This window comes from Phodopus roborovskii, unplaced genomic scaffold, assembly GCF_943737965.1.
Source record: "Phodopus roborovskii unplaced genomic scaffold, PHOROB, whole genome shotgun sequence".
NCBI classification, from domain to species: Eukaryota; Metazoa; Chordata; class Mammalia; order Rodentia; family Cricetidae; genus Phodopus; species Phodopus roborovskii.
Genome location: NW_026125059.1, coordinates 20,838,459 through 20,857,209, shown reverse-complemented (window position 1 = coordinate 20,857,209; position 18,751 = coordinate 20,838,459). Strand labels below are relative to the sequence as shown.

General features: G+C 48.9%; 1 protein-coding gene across 1 annotated transcript; it reads right to left on the bottom strand.

The window, feature by feature from the left end:
• Positions 1 to 410: 410 nt before the first annotated feature.
• Positions 411 to 8,913, bottom strand: Ghrh (growth hormone releasing hormone). Its single transcript, XM_051187943.1, has 5 exons — positions 8,780 to 8,913; positions 4,937 to 5,021; positions 4,571 to 4,675; positions 2,522 to 2,641; positions 411 to 530 (listed from the first exon to the last, which is right to left on the bottom strand). The coding sequence occupies exons 1-5, from the start codon at positions 8,841 to 8,843 to the stop codon at positions 515 to 517; spliced, it is 390 nt and encodes a 129-aa protein (XP_051043900.1). The 5' UTR covers positions 8,844 to 8,913; the 3' UTR covers positions 411 to 514.
• Between the last annotated feature and the right edge of the window lie 9,838 nt (positions 8,914 to 18,751).

Sequence of the window (18,751 nt, the reverse complement as noted above, 5' to 3'; positions counted from 1 at the left end):
CAAGGAGCCAAGGATGGTCACATGTTTTCTGAGACATTGTTTCTCAATGGATCTTGAAACTCATAGACTAGACTAAACTGATTAGCCAGTGAGTCTCAGAGAGCCATCTTTCTTGACACGGCCACCTCTACACACACACACACACACACACACACACACACACACACACACACACACACAGACTACAGGCATGTCGTCCTGTGCCTGGCTTTTATATGGGCACTGGAACTAACTCAAGTCCTCATGCTTGCTTGCACAGCAAGAACTTTACCGACCGAGCTAGCTCTCCAGCTCCAGCTGTTTTGTACCCTTATACTTTTCGATGTTACCCTGGGAAAGGTAGCCATGTAAACCATGTTTTAAAAAAATCAGATTGACAATAAAGGGAATTGAAATGCAGATCAGGATGGGGGGTTTATTGTATTTACAGAAAGGAGAGGGTCAGAAATGCAACAGAAGTAACTGGGTCCAGTTGTGTTTGAGGTATGGGTGGCTTGAGCCTCTGCTGAAGGCTTCATCCTTGGGAATCCCTGTTGCAGAAAGAAAGAGACACTCAGTCTAGACTCTATAAGCAAAGACAGGGCTTCCGGATTCCGAGGCGGGAGGCAGTGGCAGGAAAGATGCTTATGGGTGCAGAAATGTAAATCCGGCTCTTAGTCCCTGCCCTGCTAACCCCCTGCTACTGAGACCCTGGGCTGATCACTTCCCCTCTGATGATCTGATGAGACCACTTCTGACCCTTAGACAGGACTAGCTTCTTCCCAGACAAATATGTGCCACACCCTACAAACCTTTCTGTTGGTCACAAGTCGAATGAACAACCTCACAAGGACAGGTGGGGATCCTCACTGTCTCTGTGAGATATAGACTCCATGAGAAGAGGCTAGCCCTGATCCCCCCCACCAGCCCAGGCCTTCACACACAGTATCTGCTGATGACTGCTACAAAGTGGAAAGAAATGGCTAAACTAGAATGATAGCTTCCTAACAGGGAGGCTAGCAGAGGCGGTGGGTCTCATACTATAGCTTAGGCTGGCCTGGAACTTACTAAGTAGCACAGGCTGGCGTTGAACTTCTGTTTTAAAGTTTTATTTACTTAGACGTATATTATATGTATCTGGGTATTTTATCTGCATGCATGCTGCACACCACAAGAGAGCATCACATCCCATGGGACTACAGTTACAGATGGTTGTGAGCTGCCGTGTGGGTGCTGAGACGTGAACTCAGGACCTCTGATAAAGCAGCCAGTGCTCTTAACGGCTGAGCCATCTCTTCAGTCCTAGCCTTGAACTCTTTATCTTCCTGTCTTACCCTGCCAAATACTGGGGTAACAGGTATGAGTCACCAAACTCCACTTCTCTCAGACCCCTTATAATATTTGGAGGGAAACAATGATGTGTAGACTACTTCCTTTGGGCTCTGGAGGGAAACTGATTACCCGGTGAAACAAACTGAATGGACTTCTTAGAGGCAATAGTCCCACAGTTCTAACCCGTGTGCCTTTAGAAGGCATCAGAGTTCACCTGTTCCTTTTTAGAGGAGGGAATTGTGGACAGAGAGATCCAGAACCAGGGGCCTGGCTCCCAGGCCTACATTCTGCCTCCAGTCTGGTCCCCACCCTGCAAACCCTGCTCATCTGGGTGATGGTAAAGCTGGTAAGCTCTCTGCTCCAACTGTCTAATTAGGTTAGAAAGAAGGTGAGGGAGTGCATGGATGGCTGTGATGGAACTGACTTGTTCATAACTAGTGCAGGAGCGCCTGACAGAATTGGACTGGAAGCGGGTGTGCCCAGTTTACAGTCAGGCTGTAGAATACAGAATTTCTTTCTGGACCATCACCCCACTCTTTGGAAATTGGAGTCTTATGGGATGATATCCCAAAGCATACAAAGCGAGCCTGGATTGGCTAGTCTCTTTCATCCTGCCTCTTCTTGGCTTCACTCTTCCTCTTCTGTGAAAGGGGAAATTTTTTCTCTAGTTTCCCTGACTCCTGGTGAAAATGTGAGGGCCAGTGAGATGGGGAATGGCCATCGTGACCAGCTCTGCCTCTCATGACAGTGTCCTGCCTGCTCTGATCAGCCACTGGTCATGGGAAAGCTGGTCTGTCTTGGGCATAATGGGTTCATGGACTTCACAGGGGATCCAAGGTGTACCCTTCACGTCACTCACAATGCAGTCCCTTGAGACACCTGTTAAAACGCAGGGCCTGAGATCCATACTAGAAGCACTGGTAACATTTCAAGACACACTGAGCCTGGCCTCTTGTTCTACACTGGACACACTGCAGTGGCCATCGTGCAATCCCCTCACACATACCCCTCCGTGTCCCTGAGGCCTGGGGGTGGGGGATAAGGAAGGGCTTTGTCCCTTTGCTTGGAAGACTAGGCTCCACACCTGTGAAAAGAAGGTGATTCTTGGCTCTTCTTGGAAACAGAGGGAAGGAAGTTTCTAAAGTCCCTAAAGAAATCTCTCCCTGTCTGCCCCTGGCCCCTCGCCTGTGGTACACCCGCATCCTGTCACCTGTGCTTCCGCAGCAGGGCTACCAAGAGGCTCTCCAGCGACATCTGCCTGTGGTCTGCCCACATGCTGTCCACCTGACGGCCAAGCCTTACCCTGGTTCCTTGTTCCTGGCTCCTCTCCCTGTGGGTTCGGAAAGGAGAAACAGTGAGGTAGCCATTGGGTAGTCAGAAGTGTAGCCCTTTACCATTTCAGGATCGGATGTGGATTCTTAGGAAACCCACCTACATTCAGCAACATCTGGGGAGCAGTAGGCGTGGCAGTGAAAAATACAGCAGGCATATTTATACCACTGCAAAGCCCTCCCCACAGATTGCTAATTTTGTAGACAGCACGATAAACAAGTGGTCAGATGTATCATCCACCAGGAACAGGACAACCCGTTGTGTGGCAGCTTCTGATACCGTGGCTGAGAAGGCCACAGTGGTTACTAAATATGAAGGTACCTTGGATGGGCTCACTGTGAAGGGCAGTCTAGGAAGTGATGACATTTACTAAGCAAAGTTGTCAAAGTCAAGAAAATCAGGAATCTTCCAGATTAAATTCAAAGATATTCAAAGGGCTGGAGAGATGGCTTGGCAGTTAAGAGCACCTTCTTGTAGAGGGCCCAGGCTTGATTCCCAGCATCCACCTCACAGCCACCCATAATCCAGATCCAGGGGATCCAGTGCCCTCAGATCCCGGGGATCCAGTGCCCTCAGATCCCGGGGATCCAGTGCCCTCAGATCCCGGGGATCCAGTGCCCTCAGATCCCGGGGATCCAGTGCCCTCAGATCCCGGGGATCCAGTGCCCTCAGATCCCGGGGATCCAGTGCCCTCAGATCCCGGGAATCCAGTGCCCTCTTTTGACCTCGAGGGTACTTGTCGTGCACGTGGTACACAGACATGCATGAGAGCAAAACAATCATGTACATAAATGTAAAGATAAAAAGACATGATAATGACTAAATGGAGTCTATGGTCCTATACTGGGTCCAAGGTCAGGGAAGACATAATTATAAAGGATCTGTTGGCACAGGGTAAAAAGGTCATGATAATTGTAATGGCAAGCCTGCAATCCCAGCATCCTGAATAGAGGTGAAAGCAGGAGGCTCAGAAACAAGTTATCCTCAGATACATACCAAGTTCAAGGCCAGCCTGAGCTATATAAGAGCCTGCAACAAAAGAAATACATTTAAAAGTGGCTCAGCAAAAATGAGAATTTTGTGCTTATTTACTTTAATGTGTATGGGTTTTGTTGTTGTTGTTGTTTGCCTACATTTATGCCTGGTGCCTGTAGAGTCCAGAAGAGGGTGTTGGATCCCCTGGGACTGGAGTTAGAAATGGGTGTCAGCCTCCACATGGGTGCTGGGAATTGAACTCAGGTCCTCTGCAAAAGCAGCACATGCTAACTCCATCCCCATGACATTTCTGTACATTTGAAGGCTTTTCAAAACAAAAACTACAAAATCAGGCTGTTTGGATCTTCACTCAGCCTCTCTTTGTGCATCCATTGGAGATGAAACACAGGGTCTGTGTAACAGTGTAACAACAGGTGGTTTCAAAGATCTAAGAAGAGACTTATAGAGGCTGCCCTGACACAGGAATCCTCATGTATGCACATGTCCTCATGCCTAGCCTTTGTTTCTGGCCATGAGTCCTGGTCAAACAGGAGCAATGACCATCAGCATTATCACTACTGGAGCCAATGACAGGGAGAGGCACACAGAAGGTGTAGAGGTAAGTAGAGGTTTGACCTGCGCAAAATCCAGAAAGGACATATACCAGCAGTTCTCAATCTGTGGGTCTCAACCTCTTCGGGGGTCATATATCAGATACTTACATCACCACTCATAACAATAGCAAAATTACAGTTATGAAGTAGCAACAAAGTAATTTCATGGTTGAGGGTCACCACAACATGAAGAACTGTATTAAAGGATCATAGCATTAGGAAGGTTGAGAACCACCGATACACACTGTGTCAGGGAAGAAATGAATCTTGGTCCCACCTCCTGCACCAGGCCTCCCCAGCTCTAATGCAGGGGAGGAGCTACTAGAATGTCTGCTTACCCTTGCTGCCTGCTCATGATGTCCTGGAGCAGTTTGCGGGCAGACAACTGGCCCAGAACTTTCCTGTAGCTGTTGGTGAAGATGGCATCTGCATATCGCCGCATCCTGTGCAAAAGGGTCAGAGGTCAGGATGGGCCCGGTGAGAGGGCAGTGCAAGTTACACTTAGCGCAGGGCTCCCTCTGTTCCCTGTTCCCCTCACTTCCTGAGAGACTCAGAGCCTGGTTGCAGGACCTCTGGGGCCCCGCGCCTGGTGACTGCTTGAGATGAACAGTGGACACTGTGAAGAAACAGCCGTTCCTGTCAGCAGCCCCTCTCTCTGCCCGTGGCAGGGAGGTCTCGGGGGTGCAGGAATCCTGGCTGCTCACCTGAAGGGCAGTGTTGGGGACGGTGAACAGCGGGAGCCACTGGTGAGGGTGAGGATCACAAAGAACACCCAGAGTGGCATCCTTCCTGCAAGGAAGACCAGAAGGGCACAATCAGACATAGCCACAGTGTCCCCTGGGGACTACTCCATGACAAGCCCTGGTCCTCATCCTTTGGCTGTCTGTTGGGCTTTGAAAGTGAGACATACTCCCGTATTCAAGCTCAACACCATCAGTCCTCAGCTCTGGCTACCGATTTCCCACACACACTCACACACACTCACACACTCACACTCTCACACTCATACACACACTCACACACTCACACTCTCACACGCACTCACACTCACATACTCAATACACTCACACACTCACATACACTCACACTCACACACACACACACACACTCAGGAAAGACACAGGCGGAGAAAGCATGACTTACAGCAGGGGGCAGAAGGCACCATGCGCCCAGATAAATCTGATTCTGCTCTCACCTCGTGAGCTCCCATTACAAGTGGCTTAACCTATCTGAGCCTCAGGCTGGAGATAATAACTGAAACTCATAAGGAACTCTTTAGAAACTTTTGCTGTAGTCACCTAACACTTATTTCACTTAGAGGATAGATTCAGGCTGTTCCATTTTGTGTGGAGTTGCAGCAAAGACGGAAGTGTCATGTTCTAGAAGCTTACATTTTGGAGGCAGGGTATGAGACAGTGTCTAGAAATGTAGCTGAGGCTTGCCTGGAATTCACTGTGTTGCCAGGCTGACTTCTAACTCACAGTCCTCCTGCCTCCGCTTCACTAGAGCTGAAATTAGACATGTGCCACCGCACCTGGCAGAATTGTTACATCACACGGAGCCCTGAGAGGGAGGGGGGAAGGAAGCATCAAGTGTGAGCATGCCAGATTCTTTTCACAGACTTCACAATGGCCCTTAAGTGGGACCTGTCAACACCACGCTCTGCAGTTATCAGAAAAGCTGCCTTGGCTCGAGAGGATGCACCTGTTAGCTCTGGCCTGCCCTGGTATGGAGCCGCTGATCAGCTAGGAGCTCGGTCGTCTCAGCAGAACTTCTTCACTGGAGGATCTGGCTGGTCCCTGAAAGTGCCACCCCTCCATCCCCGTGATTCCTCACTCCCTAGTCCCACTGAGGGGTCATTTCTGCGAGCAGGTCCAGCACTAACCCACTCCACCACGCTTGCCTAGGCTCACTTCTCTTCAGGCAACAGGCCCCTCTGCAGAAGGCCTTCTCTGGTCAGGGGTGCCTTGGGTCCCAGCAAGGATTCATGGGAACGGTTCACTGTCGCCCCGTTCCTGCACCGCACACCAGGGTTCTCAGGTATGTTTTCATATGACTGAGGCCTTGTTTCTTGGGCCACGCATCTGCACTCCCTGTCTCCCTCATATATCACACCAGGGCGTTCCTTTTCCAGCCGGGCTGGTGTGGTCAGTGCTATAGGTGTCGGCGGGCGGGGTGGATATATATCTCCCTACACTGGGCCTCTCCAGAAGTGGAATTTTCCAAACAGGGAACCCTTTGGACATACGCAGGGTCCCTTGACTACAAACCTCTTTCACAGCACACTGGCTTTTCACATTCTTCATGTCTCTGCTCGCTCGCTCTCTCTCTCTCAAAAGACAGGGTTTCTTTGTGTAGCCTTGGCTGTCCTGGAACTTGCTGTGTAAGACCAGGCTGGCTTCAACCACACAGGGATCCGTTTGCCTCTGCCTCCCCAGAACTGGGCCTAAAGGTGTGTGTCACTACACCCGGCTGGTCCCTGGTCCCTTTGCTCCCATGCTCAGAAACTAGTTGGCCATGAAATCCAGGCCCCACCCTTGTCCCGAGGTCTCCTCCCCTCCTGCCTAGCTCCCCAGAGTTTAAAAGACCCCACTGTCCCCACCTACATCCCATGTCCTGTCCTGCCTGTCAGAGCAGGCACTGTCATCCTCAGTTCACAGCCAACACCAGAGCCAAGGAGGAGGAGGGAAACTTCCAAACAGCCTCAGAGTGGGCCCTTGCTTCCCAGCCCAGCACACTTCCTCCTGCTGCAAGGCCATTTCTCAGATACAACACCCTATTCACAGTCATCCCTATTCATGAGGCCTTTGGGATTTGTCACCTGCACATGGGAAACGGTTCTGGAAAAAAAAAAAGGGGGGGGGAAGCTTTTGCTTCTTGTCATGTTGTCATGGGGCTTCCCAGAAGTCAAAAGGGAAACAAACAGGAACACTTGCTTGATTGGCACCTCTCTGCACACCCAGTGGCGTCAAGGAGTTGAAAGTAACATCAGAGGGCAGGCTTTGGGGAAACAGTTCTCTCAGGTCCAGCAACACCTCATTCATTCATTTGTTCATTCATTCATTCATTCATTCATTCATTCATTCATCCATTTATCATTGTAAGGCTCGGTCATTGCACAGCCTGGTCAAGCAGGCACATTAACACTTGCCTTTATCCCAGAGGCAGATCCAGATTCCACAGCAACCCCAGCTATGCAAAACCTATTGCACAGGGTTGCCCAATCCCAGTGGACAAGAAGAATCATTTGGGCTGGGCTGTGGTGATGCACACCTTTAATTGCAACACTCAGGAGGCAGAGGCAGGCAGATCTCTGTGAGTTCAAGACCAACCTGGTCTATAGAGCTAGTTCCAGGATAGCCAGGGCTACACAGAGAAACCCTGTCTGGAAAAGTCAACAAAACAAAAAGAACGGAGACTACGAAATAGAGGCCAACTATGTCTCATGTGACAAAGTGTCCCAAACCCAGCTGCCTCTGATGATGCTTAAGATAGTCTAGATCCTGGGCGAGGTCTTGGGTGTTAGAAAAAAGGGCCATCAATCCTCATCAGTTGACACCTTTTGCTAGCCTCCTGCTGCAAGTGCCGTTATAATTCTGCAGACACACACCTGTGGCAGATGGCAGGTCAGGTCTCAAGTGTCCACATGAACAAGGGTCTGCAAAAACCTTGAGGTACTTTTCTTCTACCTTTGTTAAATGTTCTCCTTTGCAACTGAGCACTGCAGAGCACCAGAGTCTCAATTCTGAAGCCATTTGACCAAAACACTTCAAGTGCAATGAAGTCTGAGGCTGAGATTTTTGTGGTGCTGGAGAGACCCCAGGGCTTTGCACATTCTAGGCAAAGCTCTAACTCTCACCATACCCCACACTGTTTCCAATGAGGAAGCATGTACCAAAGAAAGATTTGAGGCCATTTATGGTGGAAAACAATAATAATGTTGATAATGAGAAGTACTTTAGGTCTATTTTCAAGCAAGGGGTAGGAGTCAGCCATGGGGTCATAGAAGCCTCCAAAACCAATAATTATGACTGAAAATTAGATCAGGGAGCATGGCTGCAACTGAGGGAGAAAGCAAAATGTTATCCATTTCCAGACAATTATACTGAGTTGGCTCTGAGTGATCGATGAGCCGCATTGATCTCTACAGTAATTGAACACTTTTCGGATGCAGGCTAAGTGCTGTCATTGACAGGAGAATCCAGCCAGCTCATGTCTCAACCCAGGAGCCTGCCCCACACCCTGGAAAGGGCTCCCAAGACCTCCCATGCCTCTCACCAACTCCTGCAGCACAGCTGCCTGCCATTCTCCATGTGTCCAATGCCATGCCTTTATCACAGTCCTTACATGGCACCGGCCACCAAAAGCACATTCCAGAGTATCTACTGAGGGGTCACTGCACTCAGAGCAGGTACTACATGTCCTCCTCACCAGTGCATGGACACAGAGGCTGGCCATGGGCCATTTGCCTTGGTTTTTGTTAGTTGGTGAGATGTCAGTTTTTCTTGTCCCCATCCAGCCCTCCCTCCAGGACCATCCCCTCTCACCTCCAATGTGACAGGTGTCCCTCTCCGTCTGAGGCACTGCTCGGGTCCCACTGACCTCAGGCATCTGCTCCAGCTACTGTGGTGCTCTCACATTTATACCTTAATTTTCCTAAGTGTTGTCCACGTCAGAGAGTCGATTACGCACAAGTCAACTAATGCACCATTTTTAGCACCACACAGACTATCTCTAATGGGGAAAAGTGGTTTCTGTGCCCCCACAAATTAAGGCCCATGCCAAACTTTCCCTCTGTCCTTGAGGGGGTGAACAGAATCTAATGTTGAATGATTATTCTGAGAAAAATAGTGAATAGTACTGAGATTCTAGTAATTATAATATTTACAACAATGTCATGGCTTTGTTCATTTTCCCACACACTTTGCCTTTTTTAGGTCACATAATTCTGTTTTGTCCAGACATAACTGAATTTCACTTTTGAGTAGACAGTACTACCAACAAGTGTTGGGATTTTTTTTTTTTTTTGTTCACTATCTCCCTTGTCATCTAATTATCAGAATTTCTGTGTTTGATTTAAACCAGCTGCTGCCATCCACAAGCAAATTTTGACAGCCGACCCCCAAAGCAACCTCTGTCGTGTGTCAAGACAGCCCAACGTGGCAGCTGCCTCAGAGGAGTGTGACGGGAGAGAAAAGAGACAGAGGCCTTGGGAGAGCTGTGATATTTTCAGACTTGTCTAGCCTGTAACTAAGTATTCCTCAAGAATAGTATGAAAATGTCTGGAGCAGACGCCTGGCTTCTTATATGGCTCTGTGGACTGGTCCAGAGAGCTCCTCACAGAGGTTGGAGACCTGCCTCCTCATCCATGCCTGTCAATCACAGCCTCTGTGACCTTTGTGAATTCCTTCTACCTCTACCCTCCAGGCCTCCGTGTCTATACCTGTGAATGACAGCTTTCAAACATTTTAAAAGTTTCTTTTCTTTGGAAATCTGTTTAACCATAACTTACAAAATAGATTCGTAAATGGGCCAGCTTGGGCAAGAAAGCAAGATTCCTGCTCAAAAGGAGGTGAGGTAGAGACAGTCAGTTCATAAAGGGCTTGTGATATGACCACGAGGACCTGAGTTTGGATCCCCCACACTGACGTACAAACATGACAACAAACGCCTGCCGTCCCAGCAGTAGGAATGGATGGGGGTTGGCCTTGGAGCTTCTGGCCAGCAAGTCTAGCCATGTCAGCAAATTCCTTTTCTCAAAAAATAAGGTAGTAAGAGACTGACTGAAGAAGATATCCAATAGTAACCTCTGGCTCACACGCACACGTTAATCCTACCACTACCATGTACATACAACATGCATGCACACACATACAAGCACACTCACATGCACACGTATCAATGCACAAACATATAAATGCATACACATATGCACACACATATATACAAACACATGTACACATATTACACATATGCATGCATATGTGCACGTGAGCACACACACACACACACACACAGTTGTGCTGCTCTGAGGTAGACAGAGGAATGGGGAGACCTCTCTCCATGCTTCTCAGCACCTCTCTGGTTCAGTTGGAAGCAAGCACTTTCTGAGAGCCTCCTAGCAGTGATGTTTTGAAACCTTGCTTCCTAACCTTCACTGAGCCATGTTCTTGCATACAGTAAACATGGGACGTTCTCTACACAGGTGATGGCTAATGGGCATGTTACCCTGCTGACCATGTCTGCATGGAGCAGTCAGGTCAGGCCACAGCTTCAAGAATCACAAATGGGATGATAGGTTCTCTCTTTCTTTCTCTTCCTCTCTCTCTCTGTCTCTCTCTCCTGTCTCTCCCACTGCTCCTGTCCCTGGAGGCTGGTCTCACCCTTCCCCTTTCCCCCTTTTATGATCCCTTCCCCTAGTAACAGAGAAAAAAGTTTTAAAAATTGGGATGATAGGTTTAAAGTAAGTACCAAAACACAAAACCAAAACCAATAAATGGACTGATGGGTCCTAGCAACAGACATGTGGTTGGGACAGTTGAGGCTGTTCCGATCCTCAGAGGAATGGCCTCTTGGGCAGGTAGGAGGTGTAGGGTAAAAAGTCCAGCCAAAGAAACCCACCCTGGCCCTGAAGACAGCTGACCTCATGAGTGGCCAGACTCTGGGCTGGGTGCAGATGCAAGACTCAAGGAGCGCTGGGGAAGTTATGAGAATCAGGGTTTAACCCAGAGGGAATTGTAAGCCAGCCGTGCCAGGCCACCGTATTCCTGACCTCCATTTCCTCCTGTGGAACAGGGCTCAGCTCCTGAGTAAAGAGCGCTATGTCAGTGCATAGGGAACAGGCGTGGCACAGAGTGGCCGCTGTCAGTTAGCATCGGAAGAAGAGGCAGCAGTGGCACAGTGAGCCAGCCAGAACCAGTTGGTGCCAGTGCTCAGACTTCCACATGTAGAGCCACACACAAAACTGAGGGTTTCTCAGGGTTCTTCAGCCCTGGGCTTCTAACACTGTAAACTCGAGTATCACAACAATCACTTGGTTCTCTTCTCTTGCCGTGCTGGAAGTCCAACTCAGGGTTTTGTGGAAGCTAAGTAGGTGCTCTACCGCTGAGCGCCTGCACCCCAACTCAGTTATTACAGACCTTTAGTCCTTCAGGGATATCATAGTATACACAGCTGTGGCTCCTTTGTCACAGCTGTCTCAGACCACACCCCTCCACCCATTTGCCACCCACTCCCACAGCCCCAGGCAAGAACCCATCTGCTTTCTGTCTTTATTTTTCTTTGCTGATAATTCCTATGCATTGAAGTATATGACAGGTATTCCCCAGTGTGTCACTGAAACAAACACATGGGCATCCATGCATTAATAGTTCAGTCTTTTTTTTCCCTGCTGTATGGCTATATGACAGCTTGCTTATCCACTCACCATGAGTGACATTTAAGTTAATTAGTTGGAGGTTATAGACTAAGTATCATTCTACAGGCTGGACAATGGTGGCACATGCTTTTAATCCCAGCACTTGGGAAGCAGAGGCAGGAGACTCTCTGTGAGTTCAAGGCCAGCCTGGTCTACATAGTAAGTTCTAGGACAGCCAGGGCTACAAAGAGAAACCCTGTCTCAAAAACAAACAAACAAACAAAAAACAACAAGCAAACAAACAAAAAAACCCAAACAAGCAAAAAATCACTTTATAGAGCTGGAGAGAGATGGCTTGGTGATCAAGAACACTGTTTAGTCTTCCAGAGGACTCCTACCCGATCCCCAGCTGTCACATGGTGACTCAAACCCTCTGTAACTCCAGTCCTATTGCATCCAATGCCCTCTTCTGGCCTAAACAGGCACAGCAGGAAAAGGGTGCACTCATGCAGGCAAAACACCCAGGCACACAAAATAAAAAAATTGTATTTTTAAAACACACTGCTCTTTTGATATTTAGTGAGAATGGACACATCCATTGCTCTTGGAGAGTTCTAGAAGCAGAACTGCTGGATTTTGTAATAAGAATATTTTGAGCCAGGCGGTGTTGGCGCACGCCTTTGATTCCAGCACTGGCGAGACAGAGGTAGGCGGATCTCTGTGGGTTCAAGGCCAGCCTGGTCTACAGAGCTAATTCCAGGACAGTCTCCAAAACAATATAGAGAAACCCTGTCTCCAAAAAAAAAAAAAAAAAAAAGTGGGGGAGACTATTTTAAATATTTAAAAACCTTCCAAAGGTGAAATGGCTCAGAGACTGAAAGTGCTTGTTGTATAAGAATCTGAGTCCTATCCCTGGGACCTATGATAGAAAGAGAGAACCAGTTCCCAAAAGTTGTCCTCTGACCTCAGTAGGTTCTCTGTGACACGTGCCTGCTGGGTTATTCACACAGAGGTATGTGCACAAAAGGTATACACACACACACACACAAAAAAAAAAAAAAAAAAAAAAAAAAAAAAAAGGGAGCGGAGGAAGAGAGGGCTAGGAGCACTGTCTGGCCAGGTCTTAGGTGAGTGAGCATCTATTTCCTTCTTTTACAAATTTCCATCTTGTGGGTAGGTGGCAGCATAGGCCTTGAATCCCAGCCCTTGGGAGGCAGAGGGAGATGAATCTCAGAGAGTGAGTTGGAGGCCAGCCTGGTCTATAGAGCAAGTTCCAGGACAGCCAGGACCACACACAGAAACTCTGTCTCAGAAAAACCAAATCAGACCAAACAAAACAAACAAATGCCCAGCAAACACCTAATTAGGCCCTGTTGGAGCCTACAGCACTCTCTGGATTAGCTGTCCTGAGGGCCAGGTTCTCATCTCTGCCTTTATGGGAATGTGTGTGGGTCTCTGTCCTTTGCCCAGCATTTGGGCCTTGAGAAGTAGGGGACCCAGCACTCCTCTCCAGAGGGCTGTGGGAAGCAGGAGCTTCAATTGCAAAAACACACAAGAGTGCTCAAGAATTGGGGGGAAGGGATGGCCGCTTTAAACTGAAATCGCCTCATCAAACAGCGGTGTGTGTGTGTGTGTGTGTGTGTGTATGTGTGGTGTGTGTGTGGTGTGGTGTGTGTGTGGTGTGGTGTGTGTGTGTGTGGTGTGGTGTGTGTGTGTGTGTGTGTGTGTGTGTGTGTGTGTTAAAACAGGCACACTGGCTTCGGTGGCCAATGGATTTAGATGGAACAGTGCTCTGCCCTATGTGTGAAACTTGCACGGTGAGGATCATGGCACCTAACTCCCCAGTGAAGAAGCAGAGACAGACAGGTACAGTTTTTAACCAGCCCTGAGCTCAGAAGGCCAGGCAGCATGGTTAGGGAGCTTTACTTGCTCCTTAGCCCACTAAGAGGATGGAGAGAGAAAGCCAGAAAGAGTCCTGAGAATGAAAATCCAGCCTCCACCTCCGATTCCCACCACTCTACTCTGGCTGGCCTCGCTCAGGGCTGGCTCTTTCCCAAGATGCACTTTTAACTCAGCCTTACTTAGTGATCTCGGCTGTGTCTAGGGTCCCCCGGGCTTGAGCTGGAAAAAAAAAAAGAAAGAAAGAAAGCACCACCCCCCAGAGGTGCAGATTCTAAAAGGACCCCAAAGGCTGGGGCTGAGAGGGAGACAGGCTGCACATTTGTGTTGCAAATTTCCAGTGTGTGAGAACCAGCCTATCAAAGAGGAGGCTGCTGAAAGCAGGGTCTGGGTGATGGAGAGGGGGAGCCCGACAACAAAGGGGGCCTATCCGCGCACCTCAGACCCAGCTTTGTAAACACTGTTTCATGTCTTTTCTGAAGGATGGAAGCATTCCCAGCCGGCCCCAGGCCACTGTGCAGGAGAAGGGGAGGCGCAGACCCTAGACTTCCCTATTCCCTTGACCCTCCCTCCTGCCCTTCGGGGATCTGTTTGTGGAGTCAGCCGCGGCAAGTGTCACGTGGGTGCACATGTGCGTTGTCAGAGCAGGCGTCAATGTTGGCTGCTATGGGCTTTCTGGGTGGCCCCAGACAAAGTCACTTGGCGTCTCTGAGCCTTAGTTTCTTTTTCTATAAACTAGGCTGGTTGGTCCCTTCTCCGGGTTAGACAAGCTTCTGACTGAGTGATGAGGTGAAGTCAAGCCTTGCCTAGTGGTATTGTCCTCTAACTCCAGCTTCTTAGCAAAATCAAGGACCACCTGGGGGCTGCGAGTGAGCTCAAGGCCAGCATAGATAATTCTGAAAATAAAAAGTTTAAATTTAAAGGGGGAGTAGGGCGAGGCTGGAAATGTAGCTCACTGATGTGCCACGTGTCTGGAATGCACTGGGTCATAAATTCCATAGATTTGAGTCTCAGTAATGGAGTAAGCCAGGGAAGGGGTGGTCTGGGAGATGATGTATAACACCTCTGGGTTACTTGGAAGTGCTGCCCTCTTAAGTAGCAGTTCCAGAATTCTCCTAGCTTGGAAATACCTCACCTGTGGAATTTGGACTATGAACCATGAATGTCCACCAGGCAGGCTGTAGGGTGAGTAGAGTTAATGCAAGCATCATGCCATTGGGATGCTGTCCCTACTTCCGGCTGCCTCGTCTCCAAGAAACGTTCTCCTTGCCTGATCTCCTTGGGATTGGATGATTTTATACTGGGCTTTCTTTCTCTAAGCCCCTCCAGATGCTAGGGACCAAAGCTGATCCATTACCGAATCTCCAAAGTTTTCTAATCAGAGTATGGTTCCAATAGCAGGTGTATCGGCAGGGAGGAGGGTTTGGTAAAAAAGCAGAATCTCAGGCTCATCATGGGTCGCTAATATCTTTATTTCAGGGTACTAAGACGGCGGGCACACGGGATGGTCTCCCTAAACCCGGCGGTTCTGTCTGGGGAGGAGGGTCATAGCCGCATGCAGCCAGGAGGTGGCACTGTTCCCCAGTCTTTGGTGGTGTCGGCCTTTGTTTCCAATGCCAGAGGCTCCTTGCTCCCAGAGAAAGGCTTTGTTCCTCATGAAATCCCAGGACTAACAAAGCAGGTTCAGGTCAGATCTGCCATGCTGCCCTTCACTTTGTCACCCGAGTCCCCTCATCTTTCTCTTCCCAACTCCTATCTAGGTTCTTAGGTTTCCACTTAGGGGAGCCCAGATATCACCCTGACCCAGGCCCTGCCTCAGGACCCAAGTCTATCAGCCACAGCTCTCAGCACACCTCAGAAACAGTAGGTAGGAGGGGGCTTCCTGGAATCCCCACTGCTCACTCAAGTCTTGGTGTTAGCACGTCTTAGTGACAATGGGTCCTACAGACACAAAGAGGAAGTTAATTATTTTCCTATCACAGGCAAAATCCAAAGCCCTGTCTGAGTCTCCAGTTCCCAGTTTCCCATGACATAAAAATCCTCAGGGTTACAATATGGCCTCATTTCCCCTTTGTGTTTCCACTTCAGTTAAGGGACCCAGACGCCCGGCACCAGCCACCAGAAGCAGGGTGTCCGAGTTCCCCCTCAGAGCCCCAATCTGCCAGCCCAACTTTCACCCTCTCCCAGTCATTTAGCCAAGATCAGCCCTGCCACACACAGTCCCATTCACTCCTGGCTCCCTGGAAGTTCTGCTACTAAACTCCAGAAACCCGAATTCATTGCTAGGACCCAGCTTGCTGCTCTAGTCCTATGCACCTGGGGCCAGCAGTTAGCTGTCATTTACTGGACTCCAGATGTCCTGAATTACCGCACAGGGTGGTGACACACACCTGTTAGTCATACAGCATACATGACTTTACCATCAGCAACCTGGGATTAGGATGGAAGAAGCCGAACAATGGAGATATGGGATGGTATGTCCAGCTGCTCACAGACAGTAAATGGGGCCTGGTCCAGCTACAACACCTTAATGCTGATTTTTCTCCAGCCCCACAACAAGTAGCAGACTTCCCATGGAGTGGTGTCAGTGGGGGTCTCTAGGCCTGGTGGAGTGCCAAGTATGATACGTAAGACTTCCCCATGGTTCATTGCTGTGCCTGCACAGCCAGAGTACCAAGCTTGGCGGAGGGTGTCGGGATTGAAACACCTAACAGACCACCATGAGAAGTAAAGAAGCTGCTGCCACCACCACTGTTTATTACAGAGAGTAATGGGCTTATATACCCAAGCCAGGGGATGGGCTAAGCATAGGAGGAAGCCATGCACCACCCACATCTGGGGTCAAGGCACCTGCTCTACGCACAGGAAAGTTTTGAAAACAACCTTGTTTGCTCAACTTTGTTTGCACGGAAGTTCTACATCTGGGTCGGGAGAAGAGAGCTGTAAGGGACAAGTACTTAAATTTCCCAACAGTTCGTGACAGGGGTGCTGTGGCGGAAGATGGTTCTGTGCATTTCACATAGCTCATTACAGCGGGAGTGGAGAGATGGCTCAGCAGGTAAAGGTGTTTGCCAAACCTGATGACTGGCCCGGGAGTTTGATCCCAGACCCACAAGGTGATTCGAGAGAACAAATGCCCACAGGTTTCCCCGACTTAAATGTCATAAACAGTTTTAAAAGAGATGTAGTGATTTCATGAAACCTAGAGCCCATAGACCCAGGTTCAGACCCGTTAGATTGGTGACGGTCCCTCATATAGACAAGCTTTCCAGAACGATAATCAGTGCGAAGTCATCGCTAGTTGATTTGCATGTTTCATCTTCCCTTCATGCTTTCATCCATTCTTGGATAATCTTCCCATCAGACAGTACCCACTGGTGCTAAGCACTGTGCTTAGGGGTCAGGAACCAAGAAAGAATAAGACACGATCAAATGAACCGATACCTATGGAGCACTGATCTGTGCTATGTGCTATGTTGGGGGTGGGGGCTGGTGTTCTGGGGCTTGCTCTAGACAAGAAGGCAAGCAGAAAATCACTCCCAGCATGATGTGCACAGTCTATGACAGAAGTGTGTTTGGGTGCTGGTGGAGCAGAGTGGGTGCAGGTTCACTTTGTCAGCCAGCACAAAAGGCTCCGTGAGGGATACAGCAAAGAGAGCAGGTCTCAAAGAAAGTGAGAAATTCAGTCCAGCAAGAGCAAAGGCCAGGGGCATGACACTTCCTGTGGCTGAAGGGAGGGTCCTCAATCTTTTGTGAGTGGTGTGTGTGTGTGTGTGTGTGTTGCAGATACTTGTGCATATACGTGTATATGTTCCTGTGTGTTGCACATACATGTGCATGTGTGTGCATGGGCAAAAGCCAGAGGTCAGCATCAGGTATCTTCCTCAATCCCTCCTCCACCTTTACTTTTTAAATTATAGGCTTAAAAGGTCAAGAGGTACATAGTGGTACACACATTTAGTCCCTCGCTTGCAAGGCAGAGGCAGGCAGATCTCTGTGAGTTTCAGGTCATCTCTGGGATGACTGGGGAGAGGGTCAGGATGTTTGTGGGATCAGAGTAAGAGGGGCATGGCAAGCTTCAATTTGCATGTGTCATGGTTGGAATGTCTTCAGATCTCCAAGAAGCCCTGGGTGGCAGCAGGTAGTCAAATCTGATCCAGAGCTTGGACCTCCCTTCTTGAAAGGACTTGGGAGTCATGGGAGACCTTGGAGAAATTACATCTACCTTCAAGGTGGGTAAAGCTGAAGTAGAAAAAGAGAATCCAGGCCATCGAGATGGCTCAGCAGGTCAAGACCCATGCTGTGCAAGCCTGGCCGCCTGAGTTTGATCCCTGGGGCCTACATAAGGTGGAAGAAGAGAACCAATCCTGCAAAGTTATCGCCTGGCCTCCACACACACACTAATAATGAAGTCAGAAGAAGAAAAGACTCCAGCAGGAAAGCGAGCTGCTTTCTCTCAGCCTTTCTGCTTTGCTGATGAGGTTATTAGGACCCACATGAGCGAGTGACTGGCGCATGAGCCCTGAGCCCATGGGGATGGAAGTAGGATCGTGTGCTCTAGTGCTCAGATTGTCTCCTCTGCTGAGTCTCCCAGAGACAATCCCACCCCAAATTCACAATGTAACAGTTCCAAAGCCTGGGGAAGAGGATAAAGGAGAGGAAGCAAAGAGGTCCCTGAAAGAGAGGTAGCCAAATCGCTTAGTGGCAGAGCCCTACAGAGCATGCATGAGGTCCTGAGTTCCATCCCCAGCACTGTGAGAGAAAGCCAGGGAGACTAGCAGCTTTAGTGAGCAAGTGTGGCATTCATCATCTCCCCCACCAGACAGTTTTGAAGCAAATCTCAGACTTTGTATCATTTCACTGGTAAATATTTCAGTATATATCTTTAAAAAAAGATAAGGGTGCTTTCTTTAACATAGTCACAATCCATTATCACCCTTTAAAAAAATCTAACAATAATTCATATTAAAGAAATCTATTGAGGGCAGTTAGACAAGACCTCAGAATGGAAGCTTAGGCTGTCTGTACTTAAGCTGGCACTGTCACAAACCCATGATAAGGAATTTAAATTCTCCCAAGATAATTACAGCCAAGGCGAGGAGGAGATTGGAAAAGCAGGGGATTTTAGAAGCTTGTCAGGCCCTGGGAAGAAAATGTAATTTTCAAAGGGGGGAGGGGGACTGGAGGTATAGAAACATTTGCAGAATATGAAAGAGAATACTCTTGCTGACTTCCTTTTCCTCACCCAAGCGCCTTTAGTTAT

Coding starts and splice junctions, on each gene's coding strand:
- Ghrh (XM_051187943.1), bottom strand. CDS start 8,843: ATGCCTGAGGTCAGTGGGACCCGAGCAGTGCCTCAGACGGAGAGGGAC. Junction 4,676..4,936: donor TCCCCAACACTGCCCTTCAG/GTGAGCAGCCAG, acceptor CCTTTTGCACAG/GATGCGGCGATATGCAGATG. Junction 2,642..4,570: donor ATCATGAGCAGGCAGCAAGG/GTAAGCAGACAT, acceptor CCGAACCCACAG/GGAGAGGAGCCAGGAACAAG.